This window comes from Penicillium concentricum (assembly GCF_028827145.1).
Source record: "Penicillium concentricum strain IBT 3081 chromosome Unknown utg000006l_segment0_segment0, whole genome shotgun sequence".
Taxonomy (NCBI): Eukaryota; Fungi; Ascomycota; class Eurotiomycetes; order Eurotiales; family Aspergillaceae; genus Penicillium; species Penicillium concentricum.
In genome coordinates, this window is record NW_026622759.1 from 666,561 (window position 1) to 693,052 (window position 26,492).

The window sequence follows — 26,492 nt, forward strand, 5'->3', positions numbered from 1 at the left end:
GACCTGAACCAAGGATTTAGGATATCCATTCTAGCTCTCACCATGGCCGACGCTGTAAGTCTATAGTATGATCGAAATGACATTTACAAACAGCTGATACAGTCATATCATATAGCCAGTATACAATGCGTCTACCCCAACAGGCGGAGATCCCCTCAAGGTCAACGTAAATGCTCAATATGCAGGCGTCGAGTGGAACTATACCTACATCATCCTTTGCTCGTTCATTGTTTGGTTGATTATCCCCGGCATTGGTCTTCTCTACAGTGGTCTTGCACGGAGAAAGTCAGCGCTGGCATTACTCTTCCAGGCGTTCATGGTTGTGGCTGTGTATGTTGATGTCTTCAAAAACCAAGCGTACGTCGTACTGACACGAAAGATCCCACCAGCGTAACGTTCCAATGGATATTCTGGGGTTACTCGTTGGCCTATGCCCGGGATGCAAGTCCATTCATTGGAACCCTTACGAACTTTGGCTTGAGAGGTGTCATGGTAGCACCATCGCCTGGCTCAGCTGATCTCCCAGAAATTGTATTCTGCTTTTATCAGCTTCTGTTCTGCGCATGCACGGTAAGCAACGCCTGGCAACACATGTGGAATCAAAGCTAATAGAATCCTGTGGTAGGTAATGATCGTTGTCGGCGGAGCATTCGAACGAGGCAACATGATCCCCTCGCTAATCTTCAGCTTCTGTTGGGCGACCGTCGTCTACTGCCCCCTAGCCTGTTGGACCTGGAATAGCAACGGGTGGCTGTATAATCTCCCATCGCTTGATTTCGCCGGTGGTGGCCCGGTTCACATCGCTTCTGGGTGGTCGGCATTGGCTTATGCCTTTGTTCTGGGGCAGCGCAAGAATATCGACCAGCCTTCACATGTGAAGCCCCACAATACCACCTTGGTCTTCTTGGGGACGACCTTGATCTGGTTTGGATGGTTTGGGTTCAATGTATGCCACACCTGTGTCCTTGTGTCTAAAAGCTCACTGACAGTTCTTAGGGCGGCTCGGCTCTTAATGCTAGCGTACGGGCAATGCTAGCGGCATTTAATACCAACACTGCGGCTTGCACAGGAGTACTAGGATGGGTGCTAGTCGACTATATCAAGCACCGCGGGAAGTTCTCGGTAGTAGGAGCATGTGAAGGCGCAATCGCAGGGCTAGTTGGCATCACGCCAGCCGCCGGCTTTGTCTCCGTGTGGCTTGCTGCCCTTATCGGGTTCCTCACGAGCATTGTCTGCGCCCTCCTTCAAGACATCAATGAGTGGTTACACATCGACGAGGGGATGGATGTATTCAAGCTGCATGGTATCGGCGGGATGGTGGGGGCGTTCCTTACCGGGATCTTTGCGTCGCAGTCTATTGCGGCGTTGGATGGCGTGACCGAAGCTAGAGGGGGCATTGACGGCAATGGAGTGCAAGTTGGGAAACAATTGGCCGAGGTGTGTGCTATCTCGGCATATTCTTTCATTGTCTCGTGTATCCTACTTTACATTCTCAAGTTCATCCCGGGGATGCAGTTGCGGGTGCATGAGGATGCGGAAATGATTGGCTTGGACCGCGCGCAGTTTATTGATGAGCAGATTGGCGAGCGGGCGCTCCTCGACGATCTATGCGGGTCTTCATCGAGTGTGCTTGATGGGCAGGTTCCTGTAGTGGTTGGTTCTCAGGAAACGAAGAACTGACAGGGTTACGTCTCTTGACTTTGAATTGTAGAACATGTAACCTGTCTCGGATTTATGGACTTGAATGTTTCTAGTTTTATTTCTGTGCCTTTTTTTTTTCTCTTTCATTTGTCCATAATGTTTTAGCTAGAGGTCTAAGAAGTAAGCCGATAGCTATATACCAATTATTATGTAGCAAAGGCATTTTATATAGAACATTGAAACGATGGTCAATTTGGACCATACAATATAGCAAATATGAAATGTCTTGGCCAAGACGTACAAGACCCTTGGTGACGCAACGAATCTCCGGCCTCCAAGGCCGAAGGCTGACGTATACCCCTCGAGTGTAAGCCCTTCACATTCCATAACAAGGCTGGAATATATATCCGAATTATGAAGTTGAGATAGTCTAAGTGGAACTCTGTCAAGATCAAAATGTTATGCCGTGAGACTATAGAAAATACAATATTTGTACTCCTTGGATAATGTTACTCGATATAAGAAATAATTGAAAAGAAAAAAAAAAAAGAATTTTGGTCACGGACAGTTACATTACCTTTAAATTACCCCACTTTTCCTAATGCAGACCAATCTGGGCCCATTTTACCGTTTAAATGTCACAGTCTGGCCTGTCATGTTTCGTACCGCCTCGGAGTCGTCGCGTCCAGGCCGTTTTTGGCCTTATCTTTGCCCTTGGGTTCTCCTCTCTCTCTCTTTCTCTCAAGTCTTCTTCATTTGTCATTCGTTTACCTATTTCTTGCTTGATTTGATATTGTCCCTTTTTGACAAGTTTGTCATGATCTGCGAATAATCAAAAGTCCAAATGGGCAAATGTATGGAGTCCCCTCAACTTTCATGATGCGGCGAGTTAACCTTTCTATTAGGGCGTTATGGTGTCGTCCTGGACGCGGGCTCGTCTGTATGTCGACCTGGTTCTAGAAATTCGGACTCATATCACTAATCAAGATAGGGGACTCGCGTACACGTTTACCGATGGCTACGAAATGCCGCTGCACGAAAGAACGCCCATGTGGAGGAGTTGAAATCGCTACCGGAAATCAAAACTAAGGAGGAATGGACGAAGAAGATTCGCCCTGGTGAGCCCCTGAGCGAATCCCAAATCACCAACCCCGTCACTAATCTATCCGCGCAAAAGGCGTTTCTTCATTCGCCAATAGACCCGAATTAGTTGGGTCGGACCATCTCGCTCAACTGTTAGACCACGCCAAGGAAATCATTCCTATCGAGGATGCCAAGGACACTCCCATATTTCTCCTGGCCACTGCGGGCATGCGACTACTAGGAAACCTCGAACGACAATTACTTCTGGATCGGATCTGTTCTTATGCTCGTGATAACTCGGACTTTTTGCTTCCAGACTGTGGTGTTCACATTCAGGTGATTCCGGGTGTGACCGAGGGACTCTACGGATGGATTGCGACAAACTACCTAATGGGATCCTTTGATGCCCCGGAGAAACACGATCATGGAAAGGGACACAGCACCTACGGATTCCTCGATATGGGTGGCGCGTCGGCCCAAATTGCGTTCGCTCCGAATGTTACAGAGACAGAGAAGCACGCCGAAGACCTGAAATTGCTGCGATTGCGGAACATTGATGGATCGATCCAAGAGCACAGGGTGTTTGTCACTTCGTGGTTGGAGTTTGGCGTGCATGAAGCCCGACGACGCTATCTGGATGCTTTACAGACGGCAACTGGGCCAGGTATCGTAGAGTTGCCTGACCCCTGTCTTCCCAGTGGATTACGGACTACGCTTGACGGCAAAGTCGCGCCGGCGAGCGAGACGGAAACCTATCTGCTAGGTACTGGCAAATTTGACGAATGTCTTCGTCAGACATTCCCATTGCTGGATAAGGATGCTCCGTGTGCGGATGAACCATGTCTGCTAAACGGTATCCACGTTCCAGCTATCGACTTCGATGTGAACCATTTTATCGGGATCAGCGAGTACTGGCACACCACTCACGAGATTTTCGAAATGGGATACAAAGACAAAGCATACGACTTCAACACGTATCAACAACGGGTCCAAACATTCTGCTCTCAAGACTGGGCTTCCATTGAGCATGGCCTGAAACAGCACAAATGGGGAAAGAAGGTTGATCACCAAAAGGCCTACGAAGTATGTTTCAAGGCGTCATGGATCATCAATATGCTACATGATGGCATTGGAGTCCCTCGCGTGGGCCTGGAGGATACAACTGGCTCTTCGCACAACGGCACTAAAGAAGTCTTGTCTCATGGAAAAGAAAAGGGCTATCTTGATGCTTTCCAGGCAGTTAACAAGATTGACTCGACCGAAGTCAGTTGGACTCTGGGCAAGATCGTTTTATACGCATCTTCTCAGGTGCCTTTGGAGATCGAACAAGAAGGCCTTCCAGTAGGCTTTGGCAGCAACGTCCCCGGTGTCCCGGTCGACTTCCAGTATCCCAGTGTTCAGCTACTGCCAGATTCAGACAGCTTCCACAGTGAGCACTGGCATGACGCACTATTCGATGGTGATTCCCCTCGCCGAATCCCAGGGTTCGTCCTCTTCATGCTCATTGTTATCATGGCTGGCTTCTTCTTATGCGGACGCAGCCGTCGATCGCGGATCTTCAACCGCGTGAGTAATGTGTTACGCCGCGGTGGGCCATCACACCCCAATCACCCGAAGAAACGAAAGGGGCTCAAGTCGATGCTGCCATTCATCGGTCGAAGCACCGCCTCTTACGAGCGAGTGCTCGAGGATGGTGCTCAAGATTACGAGCTTGGTGCCATGGAGTCCGATGGGAGCGAGGATGGTGGACGTCTTTCCGAGGCAGACTCGGCTAGACTGGGACCACCGAAGCGAGCGTCAAGCTGGGGCAGCAACAGCAACACCCCCAGTTTCAAATACGCGTTAGATAACAGTTCGACCGGGACGATTGGTCTTGGGATCAGTGGTGGTGGTGGTGGCTCCGGCATCGCTATGGATCGAGCAGGCTTGGTAGTCAGGACGGAGAGCAGGGACCACCTGGCTCCCATCGCTCTAGGCCCTACAACCAATGGCCGTCGATCAAGAGCTGGTAGTCCAACAAGATCTCACCAAAAATCACCAAACATGACCCCCCTGGCCGACGACTAACGCGACATACCTACCTGATCCGAATTATGCATAATCACTTGCACTGCATCGCATTTTCACTTGGAGTTTGATTATTTGACATGTGTCGATTCATTTCGGCGCTGTCCTGGTTTCTTTTTCTTTTCTCATATGCAAAGGGAGTTCATCTTCTTATCGAGTCGCGTGTGGCAGGCTGCTTTCGATTCTTCATATCATATTTCAACCCTGTGCTCTGGAGTACCTTTTTGTTGGTTGGTTGCGGTGCTTTCGATCTCAGGCAGGTGATTTACACGTAATGAGGTGTGTACTATTAGCGGTTGAGAATGTTTTTTTCCTGAATATAGATTAATGCATTTCCAAGGACTGCTCTGAATTTTAATCGTACATCTTAATATCAATGAGCACGGCTTCATCAAATGACTGTTCCTAGGCCTGGAGACACGGTGTAACTAGTTAAGTAGCAGTTGGTTGGTTAACGTATTTCATTACCGAGCTGCGCACACCACCGAGCTGCGCAGTCCAAAACACATAGTAAATGCGATAAATTACAACTTGATATCTTAACAACAGTGGTCTATATAGGGTTTTCCTACTAGCATGATGTTTTTCAGGTGGTACCTAGCCTCTCTAAAGAGTTTTGAAATTATCCATAATATAGTTATTACGATATATATATTTCTAGTTTTTAGCAACGTAATTTTCGGTAATTTTCGAAATGATGATCGTATTGCCCTCTGCTTCCTTTATGATTGATATATAGTGCTAATAAGTCTTATCAATTGCTATCAAAATAACAATGAAACCAAATAACAACGTGGTTGAGATATGAATGAAGAAAATATCGCATTTACTATGTGTTTTGGACTGCGCCGCTCGTTTGTGAAATACGGTTAGTTATCAGCCACGTTGACGCCATAATTTCCAGGCAATATAATATCACGTGCCAGGTTTATCACCGCCTGGCAAAAATGATGTAGAGAGAAACTGGCGCAACTAGCTTCCGATTCATAGCATTGATTCACCAAGCTTGTCCAATATTTCTTCCACAGCACTACACCTATGCCGTCGCCATAAAACTCACCATCACATACATACCTTACCCTCGGCACGAGCCACCGCCATTATGCGCTTGAACGTTGAACTTATTCAAAGTTCCCTAACATACATCAATCCGCTCACAGATCGCGAGCTGGATCTCCGAGGTGCGTTCACACACTATACACCTGCCTGAAAAGAACAGGTACTACACTTTTGATTAAGAGCTGGATTGATATCGTCTTTTTGTGGTCGTGTAGGTCACAAGATCCCCACAATTGAGAACTTGGGTATTGCCAAAGTAAGTGCTGTGTTTCTCTCAGCCAATCTTTGAGGCAGATTTGTCTCTGACATGTCCCTTCGTGCTACTGCTAGACCAACTTTTGAGCCTGCAGCCAGCTCAGTTATAACCTTGCGAATCCGATGTTGACAGCTCCTAGGATCAAGATGCGATCGACTTCACCGATAATGACATCTCCTCCCTGGGAAACTTCCCCCACTTTCCTCGCCTTCGCACCCTCCTCCTCGCCCGAAATCGTATCAATCACATTCAACCAGCGTTCGCAACTTCGGTGCCTAACCTCACGACTCTCGTCCTGACCGCGAACAATGTGTCTGAACTTGCCGACCTAGATCCACTGAGGACCTTGCAACGGCTGACGCACTTGACCCTCCTGCAAAACCCGGTGACACGCAAAGAGGTTCGTCTAGCTCTTCACCCATATACTCATTATATCTGGCTATATATGATATAGTCTGGACTCTGTTGGAAGCTAGGCTAACTGGTTCCTGCAGAACTACCGCTACTGGGCTATCTGGCGCATTCCCTCCGTCCGCTTCCTTGACTTCCAGAAAGTAACCGACGCCGAGCGTGCCACAGCTAAAGAGCTTTTCGGTACCTATGAGGAACCCTCATCCCTCGCATCCAAGATTATGGGTGTCAAGTCCCGCACTTTCGACGTCTCCACCCCCGCTGAACGCACCCCTGCCGAAAAGGGCGTGCGAGTACAACTCACCGACAAGGAGCGCCAGCGTGTTGAGAAGCTGATTCGCGAGGCGAAGAGTCTGCAGGAGATTACAAAGTTGGAGAAGGAGCTTAACGAGGGACGGATACCGGGTGGAGCGGATGCCGATGGTGATGAGGCCATGCAGATGTGAGAGACGAGACTTGGATCTCTCTCAGAGGTTGTGTTGTGGATCATGAACATACAATCACGTTTTATTGTCTTCCTTTTCTTCTCTAGGGCTTACTTTTCTACCGGGGTTTTTTTCTGGCTGGGTGGGGTTCAGTGTGTATTCTGTCTGGGTATTCATTTATTCTTGTGCTCCTAGTCTTGGACTAGAAAAAAAGATCCTTGCTATGAATTGTGAGCGTATCGAATCTAAGAGCTTGTTTCTCCTTCTCCAACAGAAAATATCAGTATTTCTGATCTGCTATCACGCCCTCAAGCCTGTAGAGAAAGGCTAGCGCATTGCATAGCCATAATACATGAATCTATGAGATAATCTTGGATTGAGTACATACTAAATCAGCTATTTCATCAAGTTCACATGTTTAAACTCTACCAGAAGCAGAAGTACCCCGGTAGAATAACTGAGAGGTCGAACAAGTCTTCGATTTACACAATGGCATTTGCTCAAAGTCCTCTCATGTAAGGTCTGCAGTACAACATACACTACATTGTATATCGAAGACGCCCAGACGTTCTCAGGTACAGCACATCAGGTCCCACAGATCTAGAACGAGAACCTCTTATTTAGGAGAAAAAGATGTCCTATCCTATCAAAATAATGTAACAAATATCTAAATGATGTTGAATGAATTGCTCCAATTTTGCTTCAACCTCAGATATATAAACTAATTTGATACCATAAGGGATCATTCATACCCAGGATCAAAGATCCTCGCCTTGTAGAACTCAGCATCATCCCACCCTCTCTTGTCTGTCACGGTCTTGGGTGCGCTCTCATCACTAAACGACACATACTGTCCCATATCACCTTTTGCCCCGCGCACCCAGGCATACTCCCCAGAAGAATGCTGAACCAGAGACTTGAGCTTATCAACCTCCATGAGGCGCTCAAAGTCCCTGCTGGTTGTGTTGTATCTATACGCAGCAGCGGTATGCGTCAACAGCAGGATGTCATCATCCTTGTAACTGGCAGAAAGATCGTGACCATTGCTCGCTCTGCCTTTTACCTTGGGCAAAGGGATTGGATTTCCATCCGTCTTCAGTTCGATGTCCTTCCCCTTTCCCACCACATCATACCTGTGAAGGTAATTCTCTCCGATGGCCCACAACTGGCCACCGTGCCAGAGCACCCCGTGAGCCTTTCTAACGGTATACTCATGACTCTTCTTGATATTTTTCAGATTGTTGACATTTGACGCATCGGTTGGAACATACAGCGTCAACTTATGGGAGGCCGAGCTTGCGGCAACAAATGCCCCCAGATAGGGAATTCGTTCGAGGGAATGCGGGTTTCCACCAGGTGTTGATGACCAGATGACGTCGTCTATCGTCGTGGATTTCTCCCCCGATTTGATATCGATCATGCCAACTTTGCCCCCCGAGGCGGCAACGAGGGCAACCAGGCCCCGGTCAGCTGTCTTGCGGAATTTGACTTCAGAAAGGTCGGCCCAAACGTCCTTTTGCCAGGGCCATGGGTTCAGGTCTGCGGTGAAAGACCAGTGAATGGCGTCTTTGTTCCATTTCGAAGCATCTCGTGGGAAGACTCGAACAGTCTTGGAGTGCTGGTCGGTAACAGCCAAATAGTAGGCTGCTGCGAAGGGAGCTGCAATGGAAAGAGAGAAGAAGGATTTGAAATGCATTATTGCGCTGTTACACCATTAAGAAGCCTCTGGGAAGGAAATAGGCAGAGAGAGACTTTATGAATTTATATCCTCTCCAAGCTTCGACAAGATGATTCTACAAATATTGAGGTAAATGCTTCACGATACAACTCTGGAAATTACGCAAAACTCGTATAAAATGGCGCATTCTTCGACAACACGAACAAAACGGGGGCAACTATTCCCCATTAGGGATATAATCAGCAACCCGTGAAGTATACGGGCCCAGTGAAGCTTATTTTTTTTGACGTTGACTGAGCGTCCAGGTAACTTGTGTGTAGTATCATTCTGATACTATTCTTGGATTCTCGAATCGGGAATAGCATCATGGAGAGGGCTCGGCAAGCAGGGGCTGTGCAATACTTCATTCTTGCAAGGGATTAAACGGGACATAGCTCGTATACTGCAGATCTGATGGGAAATGTAATTAAACATAGCGCTCAGGGACCCATTTAAGGCCCATTTAAGGCCTCATGCCTGAATTTGGCCCGGATTTAGACTGCGTTTTACACCTCTCCTGGTGTGTAAATCATCAACCTATTCCGACATGGAATCGGCTAAGCCTATAAAACGAAGCTTTGTATATACAGATTTATCTGTCACATTTTTTTACTATATACCAACCATATATTAACCCTACTATACACTATTGGGGTTTCTAGCCCTTCCTACATTAAAACCTAGGATCGCTGACTCTTCTCTCACTCTTCTCTCACAATCATTATATTAGCCACACGCTATTTGAGGACTAATAGCTTCTATCGTATATCTTCACATCCGCTAGCCTTTGGAGCACACATTATACCGTAGAAACTTTTGAGTAAATGAGATATCAAAGATAATGAGTTTGAATCTCTTGTTCACCCGGAGGACTTTGGTGGGGTTGACGTTGCAGCGACATGAAGCCAAGAGATATAGTGCTGACGTGAATCTACGTGTAGCTACGTGTGCCCATGTGAGAGTTGCGGTCGCAACTGTGGTAAAACTAGGAGCCTCGCTACAATAACGCAGAAGAATACGAGCCTCAAATTGATGTCCTCAGTTTGACACGAGTTTCATCCGTGTTGATCCGGGCCTTTCATGAAAGCTATTTTCAGCATGCAGAAGAGGCTTGACTACTCTAACTAGGCTATTCCATGGCGATCATATCCTAATCTGAACAAATGTGAGGGAATAGATAGTGTATAGCCGCCTTTTGGTTACATCCAATCCCGTTCCTATATGCAGTAAAATACGCTATAAATTGCATCTTCCCTGGAAGCTGTACTCAACATTGCTCAGAAGGAAAGACCCCTTGGTACGGAGTACCAAAAAGTCCCATTATGCGGTATACATTATTCTTGACTCTTCTTTCTCTTTACTTCTCCGTCACCTTCGCGGTAGATCCTCGTTACTGCCAGGGCAAGACAACTCTTGACGGAAAAGACTTCACCCTTGAAGAAATAGACACTCCTCACTTACCTGCGCTCGCAAAGTACTTCGATGCAAAGGGTAAGATCACAAGCGTCACTGCGGTTCTTCAATCCGCGAACCGCGACTTAAGAAAACGCTCACCCCCTCTCAGTAATGGGGATGGGCCTCCCGCCGAATCATGGGCTTGGAACTCAGGCGACGATAGGACGACGGAGTGGATTCCGCAGGGAATCACGAGCTCTGCCGATGCTTTCGGGAAGGGAACCTGGAATGACCACGAGGTGTGGATTGTCAGTTGGTATCGCAAGGGAGAAAGTGTACGGGTCAGCTTTATTGATCGCAAAACAAACAAGTATCGCCATGTGATGCTGGTATATCCTACTGCCGACGATGACTTCGAATCCATCAGTATTCATGCGGGCGGTATCGCGTGGTACGGTAATGTACTGTATGTTGTCGATACTCACAAGGGTATTCGTGCGTTTGACCTAGACAATATCTGGGAGGTTGATATTGCAGATGGTGTTGGAAAAATGAAAGACGGAAAAGGATATTCTGCGGATGAGTACCGATATGTGCTTCCTCAAATGCGGTGAGCCTGTTCATTATCTTCCTTTGGATCAAAGACTGATACCATTGAAAGCTATTATAATTGGGTAGCCGGCGACGCTTCTCCCTTCCGCTTCTCTTGGATTTCCCTTGACCGGAGCGACTCACCAGACACCCTTATGGTGGGTGAGTTTGTGAGCGACGGGGAAACTTTCGAGGACGCCAACAAGACCCCAGTTCCTATCCGCTATGTGAAATACAATCTGAATGCGAATACCCGGCGGTTGCAGACCAATAATGGCATCGCTACGGCAAACTGGGCGTACTGTGTCAATATACCCAACGTACAGGGTGCTGTTTCATATGACGGCAAGTTTTACATCTCGCGCAGTACGGGCAGAGCTCCCAAGAAAGGCGATCTTTTTATTTGGGAACAAGGAAACACAGCGAAAGAGTACAAGGGGTGGTTATCGGCCGGAAATGAGGACATGAGCTTCAATCCTGTTCGCAAGGAGTACTATACTGTCACTGAGTATGATCAAGATCGGCATATTCTGGCCTATAAGGTCTAGCTTACTCGATCTGTTGAAATTATTTCAACCCCACCATGGGCAATGTCGATGGAGTTTTTACACAATGTATATATACATGGTTGCCATTCTTGTAGACTGCGTACAAATTTCCCTTTTTGGCCAAGTTGATGCGTATTCTGGTGGGGCCAATGGCTTGGCATCATTTATAGTCCACTACTCCGTACTACTTAAACAGTATAGAATGCCCTCAGAGCTTTTCAAATATCCACAAAGCAGGCTTGCACAATTTGAAAATGCACATGCTTATTCTGGGGGCTTCTGGTATCGATAACTCTATCCGATCTTATGCTGATTTCTAACTTGGATGTGACCTAGGTGCTATCGGCCGCCTATTCTGTGATATCGCTCTCAATGAAGGGCATAGCCTTACACTCTTTGTCCGAGATGCCAACAAAGTTCCCAAGCACATCCGACTGAGAGAAGAAACGCAGATTATTGTAGGCACACTTGAGGTCGACTCGGACCTGAACGAAGCCGCAAAATGTGGAGCAGACATCTTTATTTCTTTTGCAGGGCCAGCATTTGGAGTGCAGGGCACAGTATGATCTTATCGATCCTTTCAGTGTCTTGGTTGGCTACTAACATATTATCTAGCCTTTGGCGGATGGCTACAAACTTCTCATCCCAAATCTCGCCTCGCAAAACATAACCCGTGTTCTCATCCTCTGCACGCCATCTTTCAGAGACGAATCTGATATTATAACATGGAAATGGTGGACAGGGGAATGGTTCATGAAGATATTCAGTTCTGGTCAATATCGGGAGATGTTAGGCGTGGGGAAGGCAGTTTCTTCCTCCTCCAACATAGATGGCATCCAGTGGGGATTATTCCGAGTTGGTGGGCTTACAACCGGAAAAGAGGAACCGGTTCATGCAACCCACTTGGGTAGTGGGGTGGATAATACATGGATTAGTAGAGCTAGCGTTGCGAGATGGGTTTTGAATGAAGCGATCGAGGGGAAATGGGTAGGAAGGATGCCATATATATGTAACAAATGAGAGTCGAGTGAAGCAACCGAGGGTTGAAAATATGGCAACCTTACCGCCCTTCAGATGGCAATTAATATTGGAATGCTGTCTTTATTTTCATCCTCATATCTGCGCAGAATTCATAAATTCATGACATGTCTCAAAGGCGCCCTCACACCAAATCCCGGGATGGCTGCAACCGATGTAAGAAACGACGGATAAAATACGACGAAAGTGGACCTCCTTGCGCGACCTGCAAAGCTCGAAATGCAGTGTGTGAATATGCCAGTAACATATTTCGACCTTCCCGCTGGACTGAGATACAGGAAAAAGAACATTCACCAGCAATAAGGCATTCAAAGGAGACCCTGTCCGAGAACTCACATCAAAAACCACCCGGTGTTGATCAGAATAATCCGAGCACTCCATCCGTTTCACGCACAAGGGAATTGCAACTGATGCATCATTGGACGCTGAAAACATGCAATAGCTTCTCGCCAATACTGAGAGACGTTTTCCAAACATACGTGGTAGAACAAGCACTTCTCTACCCATTCCTGATGGACGCACTGCTATCCCTTACATCATTCCATATGGCTGCTGAACTCCCTATAGACCGTTCAGAAAAAGCAGAATATCTGGGTGATGCCATAAAATACCAGAGCAGGACGCTGCCTGCCTTTCGTATAGAACTGGGAAATGTGTCACCTATGAATTGTGATGCGCTTTTTGCGTGTTCGGTGATGATGATGGCTTGTACCTTTGTTTCCTCGTCGCTGGAAAGCAACATCAATGACAGTCTAGCGACTACAGTGGGGTTATCCACTGATTTAAAATCTCTTTTCCATTTCGTGAAAGGGATTCTTCTATAATTGACCAGGCCCGCCCATCGCTTGATGAAGGGCCATTCAAATTTATCATTCAACCCTGGTCAGGGGCAGATACAACGTTCTTGTCTGCAGAAGATGGAGCCCTCCCTCCATTGTTAAAGAAGCTCTGCTGTGGTATCAACGTGCAATCATAGAAGATCTACGGACACGCTATCGACACCCTTGAGCACTGCGCTCTAGCTGAAGGGATGGTGATTCCATGGATAGTCACGGCTGGTGGAGATTTTGTCAAACAAGTTCAGAGCGAAGAGCCTTTGGCATTACTGATATATGTTTGTTGGGGCGCTCTGCTAGGACGTCTCGAGGGGATGTGGTGGGCGAGAGTGGCTGGGAAGACGATAGTACAAAGCCTTGCTGAACATCTCATTCACCACAGTGAGGGATGGGATGGTGTTGTGAGATGGGCAAAAGAGATAGTGCAGATAGATACCCCATGAATAGAGAGCAGCACAATGAAGCTCTTGTAGATTTGTTGCTCTCTACCAATTGTAGTGTAAAGGATAAGGTTTACGAAGCACTGGCGGCTGGCCTATACCGGTTATGACAACAACTAATAAAACTACTATTTTTCTACCTATAAAACCGAGATAAAAGAATCTCTAGGATATCTAGAAAGATATTCAAGAATAGCATTGGAGTATTATCTCAAATACAACGTTCCTTATATCATCCTAAGCTACATAAATCAGATTATCCAAGTCCTACTTCATTCAGGGCAGAGGCCGCATGTTATTAATTTCAGATTAAGCAAACCCATAATGACCGAGTAAGACATATTTCTGACATAATTGGACAATAACCTCAAGCCTTTATCAACAACTGAGACCGTGGACCGCCTGCTGCCCTGTGAGATTAGCACACTCTTCCCGGTCCAGCGGAAACGGATGAGACACCTAGCGGCCCCCCCGAAATCAAACGTATAAAATTTGTCAAAGGACGCAAGGGGGATGCACTAGAGCCCACTTTCCTAAACTATCTTGACCACTTGGATGAAATCCATGAAAGCTTCACCTGAACAACAATCTAACCCAGCTAGAGGACGAGAGAAGCTAGAGAAGCTTCAGAACCATTCGGAGCTAGATCCATATCTAGTAATGCCCCGATAAAACAACTATTATCTCTCATTCTAGCCAATACTCTCCTTGCGTTTTTCTGCTATCCGTTGACCAGAATCCCCTAGTTCAACCAGGGTTCGAAAGTTGTATACACTATTCAGCTATACCATTTACTATGCGCGTAATACCAGCCGTGCTCTCGCTAGCTGGCATAGTCGCAACATCAACAGCCGCCACTGCATTGCCCAATGTTTCGACAGGCTGCAAGGCGCTGCAGGCGCCCCTTGGGGATTTGCTGTTCTTCGCCGGCGGCGGCGTGTACGAGTACGAGGCGGCAAAATTTTGGTCGAACACGGAGCTGATGGCTCCTGGATGTGTGTTCCGACCGCAGTCAAGCGCACAGCTTGCTGACGGCATTGTAGCGCTGGTTAATGCCAATGCGCAGTTCGCTGTTCGGGGCGGTGGGCACATGGGTATCCGGGTGGGTTTTGACCTCAAAGTCATTCACTTGGGCTCTATTCTGACGGTCGCAGGGTTCAAACAATATCAACGATGGTGTTTTAATTGTTATGTCAAATTTGACCACTTTGGAGTTGTCGGAGGATCAGTCCATTGTGTCTATTGGTCCTTCTCACCGGTCAGCTTTTTCCCCCAGTTTGCTCTGGTGATGGGCGGTTTTTACTTACCTCCGTTTAGGTGGAGTGAGGTCTATGGATACCTGCAGAGTTTTGGACTGACCGCTGCCGGTGGTCGTCTCGGCCCTGTCGGTGTGCCGGGACTGCTCCTCGCTGGCGGTATCAACTTCTACGGTAATCAGGTTGGCTTCGGCTGTGATACCGTTGTCAACTACGAGATTGTCCTTGCCGATGGCTCAATCGTGGAAGTAAACAAGACAAGCTATCCCGATCTGTTCTGGGCTTTGAAGGGTGGAAGCAGTAACTTCGGCATCGTCACTCGGTTCGACCTGGAGACTATCAAGTCGCCCAAGGTCTGGGCTGGTGCCCATACCGTGTCCTCTGATTACATCGATGAGTTCCTGGCAGTATGTCATATTGATGTCCTTGATTGCTCTATGAGTGCTCACTAACTAGTTTTGCTAGGCTGTGGCTACTTACGCGTCTGACATCTATGACCCCAAGACGCACATTGTACCAGCCCTTGTGACTGGCGAGACTACTCTCGCCTCCGTAATTTTGTTCTATGACAGCGACAGCATCAGCTACCCCGATATTTTTAAGCCGTTTACCAATATCCCGGCTATCAGCAGCACGCTTGACTTCAAAACGGTCGCCGAATTTGCTGCTGAGACAGGTGCAATGGTCATTGATGGCATCAAGTACAATACCCCGCTTAGACGGCTATGAAACGATAACTAACCAGACTTAGTGACGTATTCGTCGCCGGAACCGTCAAGGGCACAAGCTACAAGGAGCTTATCAGCGGCATCAGTATCATCAAGCAAACCTTCTTCAACGAGCTCCCCAAGCTGTACGCGCAGGTTCATATGGCCAACATCTCCACTATCCAGCTAGACTGGCAACCTATCGGCGCCGACTGGATGAAGGCCTCCGAGTCTCACGGCGGAAACGCCCTCGGCCTGGACCCATCGCAGGTCTATCTGTGCTACGCGGAGGTGGTTGAGTGGGTTGGCTCGGCCTATGATGACCTTGTTGCTTCCTGGGTAGAAGAGACCACCTACAAAATCAACAATGCCACCCAGAAAGCCGGTCTCTACGACGCCTTTAACTACATTGGTGATGCTGCTGGCTTCCAATCTATCTTCCCTGGCTATGGTGGGGAGAACCACCAGAAGCTTATTGATATTGCAGAGAAGTATGACCGTCAGGGTGTTTTCAAGACTCTTATGCCTGGTGGATTCAAGGTTTAGGGAATCCTAGTATCGGACTTCGTTCCCTGAGTTCGAGCGCGTAGCCAGTCGAATCGGAATCCCTAACATCGCCGGCTAACGCGGAGCCCTAGCCGTGTGTGGAGATTTTCAGGATGCCAAAACGACACTTGAAGGCGAAGGGCGCTTCCTGGACAAATAATTTGGTGACATATCAGAGAGTCCGGCATCGAGGATGTACGCCTGTTTCACAACACCCCGAGGGTCTCTAGAGGGTGATAAAATCCATGTTCGCGCGATGGTGCAACTGGCATTTGGGTATGATATATAGAGAACAAACATACCAGTACCTTAAAAGATATAGAATGCAACTTGGTTTGAGCAGAGCGAGGAGTGAGTACATGACAAGATGATATAATTAAACGATGAAGGCCATGAGTCTTTGCTTGTTGAGAATTTCTCCTTCCACCAATCTTCCTGTCTCAGTGACTTCCCCATTGACTTGTTGGTAGCGTACCAGCGCGGGAATGTTCTTAGTTCCCCACGTTGTTCGGTAGACATTCTGGGGGTTATTCCACCTGGTAAATATCAGCTCAATGCACCACAGAACCCGTTTTTAATGTAATTTGGAAACAAGATATTACAGCTTCAGACATAGAGGGACTTACTCGGGCTTTTGTCCAACCTCGATAATAGCTAATTCTGGCGCATCATCTCCGGCAAATGCCTCGTTGATATGTGGCAAGGCATCCCGCACGTCTGGGCACCAAGGTTGCTTGGTAATTGGATCTGGTCCAGATATGAAGGCAATGAATAATTTCGAGGCGGGGCTTATTGCCAGCTCCTTCACTGAACTTGGGAGTGTGAAATTCTTGATGATTGGCATTCTTGCGATGTATACAGTTCGAACGTGAGTCCAGAGAGTAAGAAGTATGAGGTAGTCAAATTTTGTTGATACAGGCATTTACAATCATGAAATTGTGGCTTTTTGTTTCCATGACTAAGCAAATCGTAATTTCGCCCAAGTGGCTTCATGTTCCTATAGACAAGTTATCTACTCGACAGCTTATGCTCTATCATGCCTTATATTGTACATCGTAAGGTCTACATGCTTCTATTCCCATTCCTGGCACTTTTTCAGTTAATGATTATCCCTTCTAGCAATGACATCGGAAAGAAAGAAAGATACAAAGAACGAAAAAAGACATAGTTATATCTTATAACGTCCCTATAGCGTCCAACCTTGGAAGGTATATATCATGAAAGCCTTCAAATTTTCCATTGAAAGCATTTCCTGAGAGAATACACCGCCTTGGCTCGGGCCGTTCCCACGTGACAATTAAGTATCCGGGGTCAATGCTGAATTGTGGATATTCTCGTATTCTACGGAGTACTCCATTCATCGCTCCGATTTGTGTGATGTAAGCGAAGTTCAGCCCCAGAGGTAACTAAAGTCTTTCTCCCCTGTTATGAGCTGTAGTCAACTTTTTCAGTATGGATGAAGCAGCATCCACCTTTCGCGCACAGTGGGTTAATCCATCAGACTTATTCTCAATCCTCTTGATTATTGGTGGGGATGTCATTGGCGTCGCTCTGGCAGCCGTCTCTGGCGGCCCTATCACTCCCGTCACCTTCTCTTTCGGATGGGTGTCGTACGCTATCTCGGCGCTACTCACTGCCCAAAGCGAGGATCGCCTGATGCCTCCCGCCCCTGACTCTTCGCTCCGGGTAATCAACATAGGCACGGGGTATATGCGGTTCAACCGGTCCTGGACTTTAGGGCGGGTGTTTCAGAACTACGAATATTGGATGCCAGCAGAAGTGGAACAGCGATTGCAAAACCACCCGGTCTTGTACCAAGACGAGGAAGCCGGGAATGCAGACACAGAGATGCCAGGGAAGGCCACGGCAGCTACAGAAACATACCTCAACCCTCGCAAATTTGTGAGCCCCCACCAGGCGCGCCTCTGCGTTAGTGTTTACGAATGGGCACTGGATGGGCCTTATCCTGTGGCGAAACCTGGTTATGACTGGGTGTATTGGCTGGGAATTGTCGTGACAGTGATCCAACTAGGTATCAGCGCGATACCGTTTGGCCTGGACAAAGACTGGAGTATCTTCCTGGTGACCGTGGCCGGGACTATTCTGTCTTACGCATCTGGCGCGCTGCCGCAGTGGCGGAAGGAAAAATGGGCGTGCCGAACTTTAGAGAGGCGCAAGGATGTTGCGTTAACGCTTGGTAATGGCACGCAGCATGTGGTCGTGGTGCTGGGGGCAAAAGGCGGGTTGGATTTGGAAGATATGGCTGGGGGACAGTTGTTAGACGACGGGGAGGGGCGGGCACGTAGGAGTCGATGGATGCAACTGATGAGCCCCAGCAATACTACACGCCTAATGACGTTCCTGTTAGCCGTACTGTGGCTCATGCTTCTCCTCACTAGCACAGGGATTCAGGAACACGCGTGGTATCTACTCGCGGTGGGCGGCGCTGGCATGCTGCAAAATCTCATCGCGGCCGGGGCTCCGCGTCAGCCGGCGATGTTAGGGATTCCGATTCGACTGGCTATGCGCTCCAACTCAGGAAACGAAGGAAGTCCGATACCAATGGTCTTTGCCGAATTCAAGGTCATGCATACATTGATGGAGCTCGAGTTAGACTTCAAAGGAGCTGGTCGAGCTCTACTCCCAGAGTTCTTCCCTGGAGGCGGTGGCCTACAGCCCTGGGAGGAAAAATGGTGGTCCAGCAACGAACCGGACGTTCGACGCCAGCTACTACGGGCGGCGAAAGAAAAGGAATTTAGCAAACAGATGCGCAGGACGCAGGCTGGTTGAATAGGGCCGTACAGCACCACAATATGTGACAGTTTCCCACCAGGTTCTATGCTGCTGGTGGTAGCCTCTCTCGTTGCATGACGGTTTGATACTTATCTGCTTTGATCCAAGTCAAGGTTAAAGAACAGTCATTGCATGCATGCATTGTACCCAAAGCTTTGCTTTGCTTTCCATATTCAAACGACTGCCTTCTTCTCTTCTGGGTAATTATACGCGATTGCGTACACCTTCCAGTTTCAAGATTGTCACCAGGATTTCATTGTGTCCAGGTCTTAGAATGCCACACAGTAGGAAGCATAATATAAACCACAAAAATACTTCTATACCTGGCATTTACTGCGGATACATACTTGTGCAACAGCCTACGAAGATTGGAAACATGAAGCCTAAAAGGCAAGGAAAGCAGCCGAGCAGCAATCACGCCGGAGCCGCAAACGAGATGAAGCAAATACGAACATTTCTTGGCATGGCAACAGACCAACCAGTATGAGACTAGCGTCTTAGTGTAAGTCGTATGCTGACGCGGGGCTTCATCTGACTGAAAAAGTGCGACTCTCAAAGTCCCTCACAATGGCGGAGCATTTGTTCTTTCCTGGCGAACCCCCAAGGCCATATTTAGTCGAGTACAACAGCTCGCTATATGATGGAAGCGACTGGGATCAGTTCCCGGTTCGTGCTGGCTGGAGATTGGAAACAGGATTTGAAACGCACTGGCCTGTCACCCGAATGCCGTCGAAATTCCACTCCGAAATAGAGTGCTGGCTCTACTTCGGCATGCTCCACTATGTGTTTGGGGACCAGCTAGATCAGTCCGATTTTCTCCTACGTAGGGAAGGAGACCCTCGTCAGTACCTAACGACAAAGCATCTCCATAAATATGTCGGCAACGCTAAGGAATGGAAGAGGAGGAAACTTGGCGAGCGAGCGATTGACATTGTCAAGAAAGTCTGCGTTAACCTTAGCGCATACGCCGATGTTTGTGTGCGAGATAAGATGGTGGTGGCCATTCGGCTGGTCTGCTATGTTCTCTGGAATGTTGCAGTCAAGCGAGACGGTTTTCAGATTCAGACCCCTAGTGTTCTTAAATGGGTTTCAGCCAGAGACACTGAGACTAAACAAATGACTGCAGCGGGGTGGTGCCCCTTGGAGGCAGAGAAGTGTCGCTGGACCGGTGGTGGACTGGACACCCCGGTGTATCTGCTTCAGTTAAGGCGTGTCAAGGCCGATTGGAACAAGGAAAAATCCCATTTTGGCTGTACGAAGACGGAATGTGTGGCAAACAACATTGATGAGAGCGACTATGTCACTCGACACGTGCAAGAAAATTGCACCTGTTCGCACCTCCAGGCAAATGTCGAGCAGCTACACACAATTCTCAATGATGGAGGGGTACCTCTCTTGATGATCACGCCTTGTGGCGAGGACGATCTCGGTAACGAGAATTTCAAGATTGAGATTGTGAGAAAGCGTGTCGGCAAGCAATACCTAGCCATCTCGCATGTGTGGTCCGATGGGTTAGGCAACACAGAGGGTAATAGTCTCCCACACTGCCAATTAAAGGTCCTTTATGAGCAGGCAAAATCTGTCCTCACTGGTGATGAATATGTCCCTCGCTATGAGAATGGCCCATTTGGATCACTACACACTGGCACAGGTCGACTTGCCCATTTAGTGAGCAACCAAGTTCTGCGCAGAGACGATTCAGTACTGGTATGGATTGATACATTATGCATACCCCATCAGCCTGATGTTCGGAGCCTGGCAATTCAGCGCATTCGTGAATTATACCTAGATGGTTAGTGCAAACTTTGAGCAGACTACTCAATGTTCTTGGATGGCGGCTTAACCGATTATAGCTTACCGGACGATGATCCTTGATTCGGAGATGAGGAACGTGAATACTAGCTCTGCAACTCATCTAGAACTTCTGCTGAGGGTATTGTACTGTTCGGGCTGGATTCGCCGTTTATGGACACTTCAAGAAGGACTGGCCGCCAAGAGCCGGCTGTACGTGTTGTTCTCTGACAAGGCAGTTAACATTTCCACTATTGCCGACGAGCTCCTGACCAAACTTGACGGAGGCAAGCTCCCCCTCATGCAGGAGAGGATTGCCCACTACGCCATTGGTGTTTGGCTCTCATTCTTCCAACATACCGTTGAGTCCACTTCAAAATTCGAACGTTTCGTCAGCTTTGTTGTTTCCCCTTTCGATGACCGCGACCATTCCAAAAGTAACCTAATCGCGTCGAACTGGTTTAATGTAGCCACCCGAGCTACTAGCAAGGCAGCTGATCGCCCAATCATTCTAGCGGGTATCCTCAATCTCGACTTGAAGGAAATTCTAGCGGTCAAAGGGTCCGATGAACGAATGCGGAAGTTCTACAGCCTAATTGACGAGTTTCCCGGAGCCGTGCTTTTCCAGCACGGGCCACGGTTTGAAGAAGATGGAATGCGCTGGGCGATGAAAGTGTGTCAATTTACCAACAAGCTCGGTTATCTCTCGGCCGGAGCCGGAAAGATTACACCCCGAGGACTTCATATCAAATCTTATGCGTCATGGCTGTTCCCATCAAGCATGGTGTTTGATCTCGATCGTGATACATTTTCCATCAACTCTGACGGTACAACGGCTTGGGATCAGTGGGCCAAAGAACACAATATTGAAGACGGCAAGATGAAAGATGTTTGTCACCTGAAGACTGAAACGCCCTGTATTTTCGAGCCAAATGAGATCTACGGGATTATTGTGGCCCACGACCGAGAAGGTTATCCAAATGTATCAAACAAAGAGTGTGCAGTGGTGTCATTGCGCACGACGGAGGATGGAGTCCATTATGCACAACATATTGGCTCGGGGGCATTCAGGTCTGCCACCGGCCGTGGAAAAGAGTCATATGATGACTATCTGGTGGCAGTCACCTGGGATGACCAGCAAAAACTTGACTGGGTTGTTGGTTAAATGAATGGACCGTTGAGTGAAGAGTTCAATAAGATTACATCAAGAGACCGAGCCATATCAAGTTCCTCAAAGCCTCTACATTATTGCCATAGTCTTGTTGATTGTATCGAACAAATTCAACAACCCCAACTACCCCTCTCCGTCTCTCTCTATTTCATAGCCCCTATCAAACCCCGACACTCGCCGTCTCGGACGGCGTGGTTTACTGTTGCGATGCATGGCTGTGTGGCTGCCTGAGTCGTGCTGTATGTGTAGAAAGAATATAGATTTAAACAGAATCTTGAAAAAGAAATAGGGGGCATGTTCACAACCTCGTGCGTGCATAATCCCAAGGATTATCACTCTAAGTCACATAGGGGACCGAATAAAACATAATTGAACTCAATAGCCCCTAAAAAAGCAAACCCACGCATTTAATTGACTTGCTCGCTTCCATCTGTGGCCTCTATGTCATTTCCCTCATTGATTTCCCGTCGTTCTCATCATCATGCTGTGCCCATAGGCCATCGGTAGGCTCCCCAGGCCATAAGGTGGCACAGAGGTCACGCGCTTCGTCCCAGTCCTCATGATCACCATCAGAGCTGTATATTGTTAGAACGGATTATTTGGATGTAACATGTATCATACCCAAGATCAAGGTTCTTTGGTGCTAGCATCCAAATCCTGAGCAGGATGGATGAAACCACCACATCGTACGGCTTTCGAGCAGTCTTGCAGAAAGTCCATGCCCCCGGCTTGCAAAGTATGAATGGTTCATGGGCGTTTCCTCGGATCCCATTCAGGTATATGCCTTTCTCGGAGTCCGTGACCACCGGTGTGATTTTGTCGTCATCCTCGGTTGGGCCGCTGAGAGGAACGCGGGCTTCTTTGATGATGTTGGGAACATCTTGGATGATCTGGGACCAGGCCTTTTGCCATTCAGGTGTATCCCAACCAATGATGGCGTAGTAGTGCGTGTAACTGTTTTCTTATTAGCAAGTTTCATTTTTGAGGATGATTAAACTAACCCCATGGCTGACCTCGGGAAGATGAAAGAGAAAGGGAGATTGAGAAACTTGAGGTGAAGTGTGGTGAACTTAGGCAGCCGCAACCTAAGTCGGGTTCCTGCAGGTACCTGGAGCTTGCAGTTATATATCTTTGTACTTTCAAAAGTCTTGGAGAAATAATAAAATCTTGGTGACCTCTTAGGATGAGCTTTTACATTTTACTAGAGCTTTTGAGATGAACCAAATACAATCTTTTCAAGGCAAATGGTTGTCTTAAAGTCTCCCTGAGCACTTGATCTTCATTCTTCCAACTCAGAGCTGTCTTTCAAGCTTTCACAGAGATGGGTGAAGTGAGTACTTTCATCCGGGTAGCCACCTAGGCAACCTTGGGACCATTGCACTAACATCTTTTTTTGTAGTCGACAACCGATGAGCGAGGCTTGGTTCCAGAGCTCCGCCAGGCTCTTGATGACTTGAAAACCGCTGTCCATTCTGCGAATTGCTGTCTAACTACTTTTCGCTTTCTGGACTCGTTCCCAAACCTCAGTACCCAACACTCGGGGATCCAGAGAGCTGTTGAAAGGGTGGCTCGGTTTGCACAGGGCCAGGAAGAGAACGCTACTCAAGCCGTACAAAAAGCACAAAGGACATTCGAAGGTCTCTCTCCTGAACACCAACACGGCTTGATGCAGTACTATGGGGAAGATCTCCGTTTCTACCTCGAAATCGCCATTCCTCCGGATGTGTCGCATACTCCCACTCCTGTCAAGGAATTCCAGGTTTTGCTATTTGACATTGAAAATCTTCACCGTGCACTCGCCCGGGTACGTGGAGTGGAAGCAAATATCGCTGATATCTTTTTTGGGCTACCATCTATCCAACGACTGATGCGGGAAAATCGAGATGAAGAACTGCGACTGTTAATATCACGGGGCTCGGCTGAGACTCAACTACATAGGCAATTCTTTGCCTTGGATCGAAAGCAACAGGATATGCTCTAGCTATGGTATCAAAACTTTATGGGGATCAGTGGAATTCAAAGGGATGACAATGCGCCATACCCCTACTCGGTTAGGACCTGAGATGAAGACAACGGTATCCTAATATGCAATTAAAGCAATGAGCAAATAGGAGAAATAAGGTACCTTCTATGATGCATAAAATCACTATAATTTTCCCTATTCTTAATCTCTCAGATATTGTGGGGGTAGATAAAGCCCAAATTGCCGAGTCTCGGGAAATTGTCCTTTTCCTCTCTTCCGCCCATCGGCTAAATTAATGGACTCTACGAAACGAAAAAGAAGACGGGTTGCCGACGAGAATCGCAAAAGGGCACCTAGAGCGTATGATTCATCTGGCCTCGGACAGGAATATCCACTAACTGGGCTCAGGTGCGATCGCTGCAAGACCAGGAAAAGCAAGTGTGTGGAAGCGACTCCTGGAAGATGTGAGCGGTGCTTTGCGAGTGACTTGGTCTGCAATTTTGGAAGGTAGTGAGTTCATCATCTTCGACATAATATCTTTTTAACATGAGACAGGGGGCGATCGGCTTCTATTCAGGATACTGCATCTGGTGACCTCGCCGAACCTGGCGTAGCCATTGCATCAAACAACAGCCAAGCGCAACTATTACAAGATGATGTGAATCATCATGATCCACATTATCCGGCATCAGTTCTGTCCCAAAGGCTCGCCGAACATGTTGTTGCGGGTCAATCCAAAAGAGTTCCGTGGCCAAATATCCTCTCCCGCCTGAGGGAGGCTTTCTCGCTAGATCCAGATGCTGCTCCCGAAGAGAGGGACATGGTCGCCATGCAAGCCGTGAGTCATATCGATATTTTGATTCTCAGCTCATGCTAACTAACAAATTCAAGCATATGACACGTCCAAAGGCACTCCATCCATCTGAGATGGCGCGTTTACATGCAGCAATTGAAGCATTTCCTCCACGCCCCATCGCCAACTTTTTGCTTTCGGTATTCATTAAACATGCAACAGATACATTCTTCTACTTTGACCAGGACCAAATATTGTCCGAGATTGACCAATTTTACAAGGACACCACCTCGCCGTTGAGATTTGATTTGAGCTTTGTCTGTCTTGTATTGGCAACATTCGCACTAGGCAGTCAATGGACGCCACTAGAGAGACCAGATGAATTCGCAGTCAGCCTGCATCGGGATAATGATGATTTGGGCCAAGTGTTCTATACTCATGCCAAAACGCTTATCCCCGATCTAATTGACCGACCCTGCCTCCGATCCATTCAAGCGCCTTTCTTGTTGGGTGTTTACCTAATGCCAGCAAGTGCCATTGGATCATCCTATGTCTACATGGGCTTGGCGTTGCGCAAAGCACTAGCATTTGATCTCCATCTCAACCCAGAGGATCAAGCGGTTGATGACCGGGAGAGAGAGGTCCGACGTCGGTTGTGGTGGTCCATATATTCACTCGAGAGGTTGGTGACAGGACTATTGTCAAGATCAACCTCGCTAACCGCTTTTAGGTGCACCACTGTCAAACTAAGCAGGCCTCGCTCTATCAGTGCCAATGTAATCAAAGTACCACATCCATCGCCTCTCCCAGCACTGGATCGCCTGCAAAGATACAACAATATTCAATTCCAGATGGCGTACACTCGCCTAATCAAGATCCTGGATCGAATTGCCGAACCCTGGTATGTTGCGTCGAGCCCCATGGAACAATACGAACTCATATCTTATTCTAGCGGTGCTATCACCGAAGCAGAACAGCAGCCAGAAGCCGAAGATCTGGCTTCTGATCTTCGACAGTGGAAGAAGTCCTTACCACCAGACTTCAAGCTTGACAACATGGACCCAAAAGACTCAAGATACCGCACAATCTTCCATCTCTATTTAAACTATTACTATGCGTGGATAACCATGGGCAAAGTCGCCCTCGTAACCGTCGCACGAACGAGCCTTCGCTGTCATATGGTTCGTGCATCGTGCCCTCCTGATTCAAGTGAGGCCACTATAAGGCAATCTCGGTATTGTGCAAAGGCAGGCAGAAAGCTTCTCCTGTTATTCGAGAATCTGACACAAACCCGCAACATCACTCGTTTCTCCTTCACGGACTTTCAGGGATGCAGTATTGCGACGATCGTGACACTGGTGGCTGGGATTACGGAACGCGATTCAGGGTACAATGCTCGAGTTACATTTGGTCTGGATTGCCTTCGGAAAATGGCGGCTGGGAACATGACAGCGAAACTGGGAGTGAAGTTTGTTGAAGCCGTACAGTCGATAACAAACGAGGCCGCGCAGAAGCTGCATCAAGCGTCCTTTACAGCCAACGAAACGCAGGATGCACAAGCTTCTGCTTCCGCATCTGATTACAACCAATGGGCTGAATGGCTTACTACATTGGAACGCTCACAGACACTTGAGCAAAGAGCAATCCATGAGATAGAGCCCGGTGTGCCGTTTTCACATACTGTACTGCACCCACAATCAAACGAGAATACGTCTGACTGGAGGAATGCAGGTGAACAGTATATCTCGGAAAGCTCCATCCCACAAAACCTAACACATGGATCAGCCATGCTGCGGGAATTTCCGTCTATAGAGTACGACTTTCTGTCAGGACTCCAGAGTGATGATCCAACTTTTCTCATGGGCTTGACTGGGCTTGATGTCCTAGACTTCTCGGGGCTTACATAGATATCAAGGGCAGTATCTAGGGAGGAAGAAACAACACAATCTTTTACTCGGATAAGTT

General features: G+C 47.8%; 12 protein-coding genes across 12 annotated transcripts; 9 read left to right on the forward strand and 3 right to left on the reverse strand.

The window, feature by feature from the left end:
* Positions 1-42: 42 nt before the first annotated feature.
* On the forward strand, positions 43-1,680 carry N7517_010426 (ammonium transporter; the record flags this gene model as incomplete). Its single annotated transcript, XM_056728149.1, has 5 exons — positions 43-54; positions 116-330; positions 390-570; positions 626-946; positions 997-1,680. The coding sequence occupies 5 exons, from the start codon at positions 43-45 to the stop codon at positions 1,678-1,680; spliced, it is 1,413 nt and encodes a 470-aa protein (XP_056573964.1).
* An 805-nt stretch (positions 1,681-2,485) lies between these two features.
* N7517_010427 (putative nucleoside diphosphatase (Ynd1)) lies at positions 2,486-4,791 on the forward strand (the record flags this gene model as incomplete). The annotated part of the gene is made up of 4 exons (XM_056728150.1): positions 2,486-2,495; positions 2,547-2,581; positions 2,633-2,759; positions 2,819-4,791. 4 exons carry the CDS (start codon positions 2,486-2,488, stop codon positions 4,789-4,791), a joined length of 2,145 nt encoding a protein of 714 aa, XP_056573965.1.
* Positions 4,792-5,893: 1,102 nt separating this feature from the next.
* On the forward strand, positions 5,894-6,963 carry lea1 (U2 snRNP complex subunit LEA1; the record flags this gene model as incomplete). The annotated part of the gene is made up of 4 exons (XM_056728151.1): positions 5,894-5,972; positions 6,066-6,106; positions 6,246-6,506; positions 6,601-6,963. 4 exons carry the CDS (start codon positions 5,894-5,896, stop codon positions 6,961-6,963), a joined length of 744 nt encoding a protein of 247 aa, XP_056573966.1.
* A 721-nt stretch (positions 6,964-7,684) lies between these two features.
* N7517_010429 (uncharacterized protein) lies at positions 7,685-8,638 on the reverse strand (the record flags this gene model as incomplete). Its single annotated transcript, XM_056728152.1, has 1 exon — positions 7,685-8,638. One exon carries the CDS (start codon positions 8,636-8,638, stop codon positions 7,685-7,687), a length of 954 nt encoding a protein of 317 aa, XP_056573967.1.
* Positions 8,639-9,981: 1,343 nt separating this feature from the next.
* N7517_010430 (uncharacterized protein) lies at positions 9,982-11,193 on the forward strand (the record flags this gene model as incomplete). The annotated part of the gene is made up of 2 exons (XM_056728153.1): positions 9,982-10,664; positions 10,716-11,193. The coding sequence occupies 2 exons, from the start codon at positions 9,982-9,984 to the stop codon at positions 11,191-11,193; spliced, it is 1,161 nt and encodes a 386-aa protein (XP_056573968.1).
* A 254-nt stretch (positions 11,194-11,447) lies between these two features.
* On the forward strand, positions 11,448-12,213 carry N7517_010431 (NAD(P)-dependent oxidoreductase; the record flags this gene model as incomplete). The annotated part of the gene is made up of 3 exons (XM_056728154.1): positions 11,448-11,475; positions 11,530-11,753; positions 11,809-12,213. The coding sequence occupies 3 exons, from the start codon at positions 11,448-11,450 to the stop codon at positions 12,211-12,213; spliced, it is 657 nt and encodes a 218-aa protein (XP_056573969.1).
* A 2,090-nt stretch (positions 12,214-14,303) lies between these two features.
* N7517_010432 (FAD-binding oxidoreductase) lies at positions 14,304-16,016 on the forward strand (the record flags this gene model as incomplete). Its single annotated transcript, XM_056728155.1, has 5 exons — positions 14,304-14,609; positions 14,662-14,765; positions 14,825-15,170; positions 15,229-15,464; positions 15,515-16,016. The coding sequence occupies 5 exons, from the start codon at positions 14,304-14,306 to the stop codon at positions 16,014-16,016; spliced, it is 1,494 nt and encodes a 497-aa protein (XP_056573970.1).
* A 376-nt stretch (positions 16,017-16,392) lies between these two features.
* N7517_010433 (uncharacterized protein) lies at positions 16,393-16,860 on the reverse strand (the record flags this gene model as incomplete). Its single annotated transcript, XM_056728156.1, has 2 exons — positions 16,393-16,552; positions 16,643-16,860. The coding sequence occupies 2 exons, from the start codon at positions 16,858-16,860 to the stop codon at positions 16,393-16,395; spliced, it is 378 nt and encodes a 125-aa protein (XP_056573971.1).
* A 608-nt stretch (positions 16,861-17,468) lies between these two features.
* N7517_010434 (uncharacterized protein) lies at positions 17,469-18,806 on the forward strand (the record flags this gene model as incomplete). The annotated part of the gene is made up of 1 exon (XM_056728157.1): positions 17,469-18,806. One exon carries the CDS (start codon positions 17,469-17,471, stop codon positions 18,804-18,806), a length of 1,338 nt encoding a protein of 445 aa, XP_056573972.1.
* A 570-nt stretch (positions 18,807-19,376) lies between these two features.
* N7517_010435 (uncharacterized protein) lies at positions 19,377-21,765 on the forward strand (the record flags this gene model as incomplete). The annotated part of the gene is made up of 2 exons (XM_056728158.1): positions 19,377-20,601; positions 20,663-21,765. The coding sequence occupies 2 exons, from the start codon at positions 19,377-19,379 to the stop codon at positions 21,763-21,765; spliced, it is 2,328 nt and encodes a 775-aa protein (XP_056573973.1).
* A 445-nt stretch (positions 21,766-22,210) lies between these two features.
* On the reverse strand, positions 22,211-22,777 carry N7517_010436 (uncharacterized protein; the record flags this gene model as incomplete). The annotated part of the gene is made up of 3 exons (XM_056728159.1): positions 22,211-22,346; positions 22,393-22,725; positions 22,773-22,777. The coding sequence occupies 3 exons, from the start codon at positions 22,775-22,777 to the stop codon at positions 22,211-22,213; spliced, it is 474 nt and encodes a 157-aa protein (XP_056573974.1).
* Positions 22,778-23,092: 315 nt separating this feature from the next.
* N7517_010437 (fungal specific transcription factor domain-containing protein) lies at positions 23,093-26,434 on the forward strand (the record flags this gene model as incomplete). The annotated part of the gene is made up of 5 exons (XM_056728160.1): positions 23,093-23,101; positions 23,171-23,575; positions 24,312-24,572; positions 24,626-25,209; positions 25,258-26,434. 5 exons carry the CDS (start codon positions 23,093-23,095, stop codon positions 26,432-26,434), a joined length of 2,436 nt encoding a protein of 811 aa, XP_056573975.1.
* Positions 26,435-26,492: the final 58 nt, after the last annotated feature.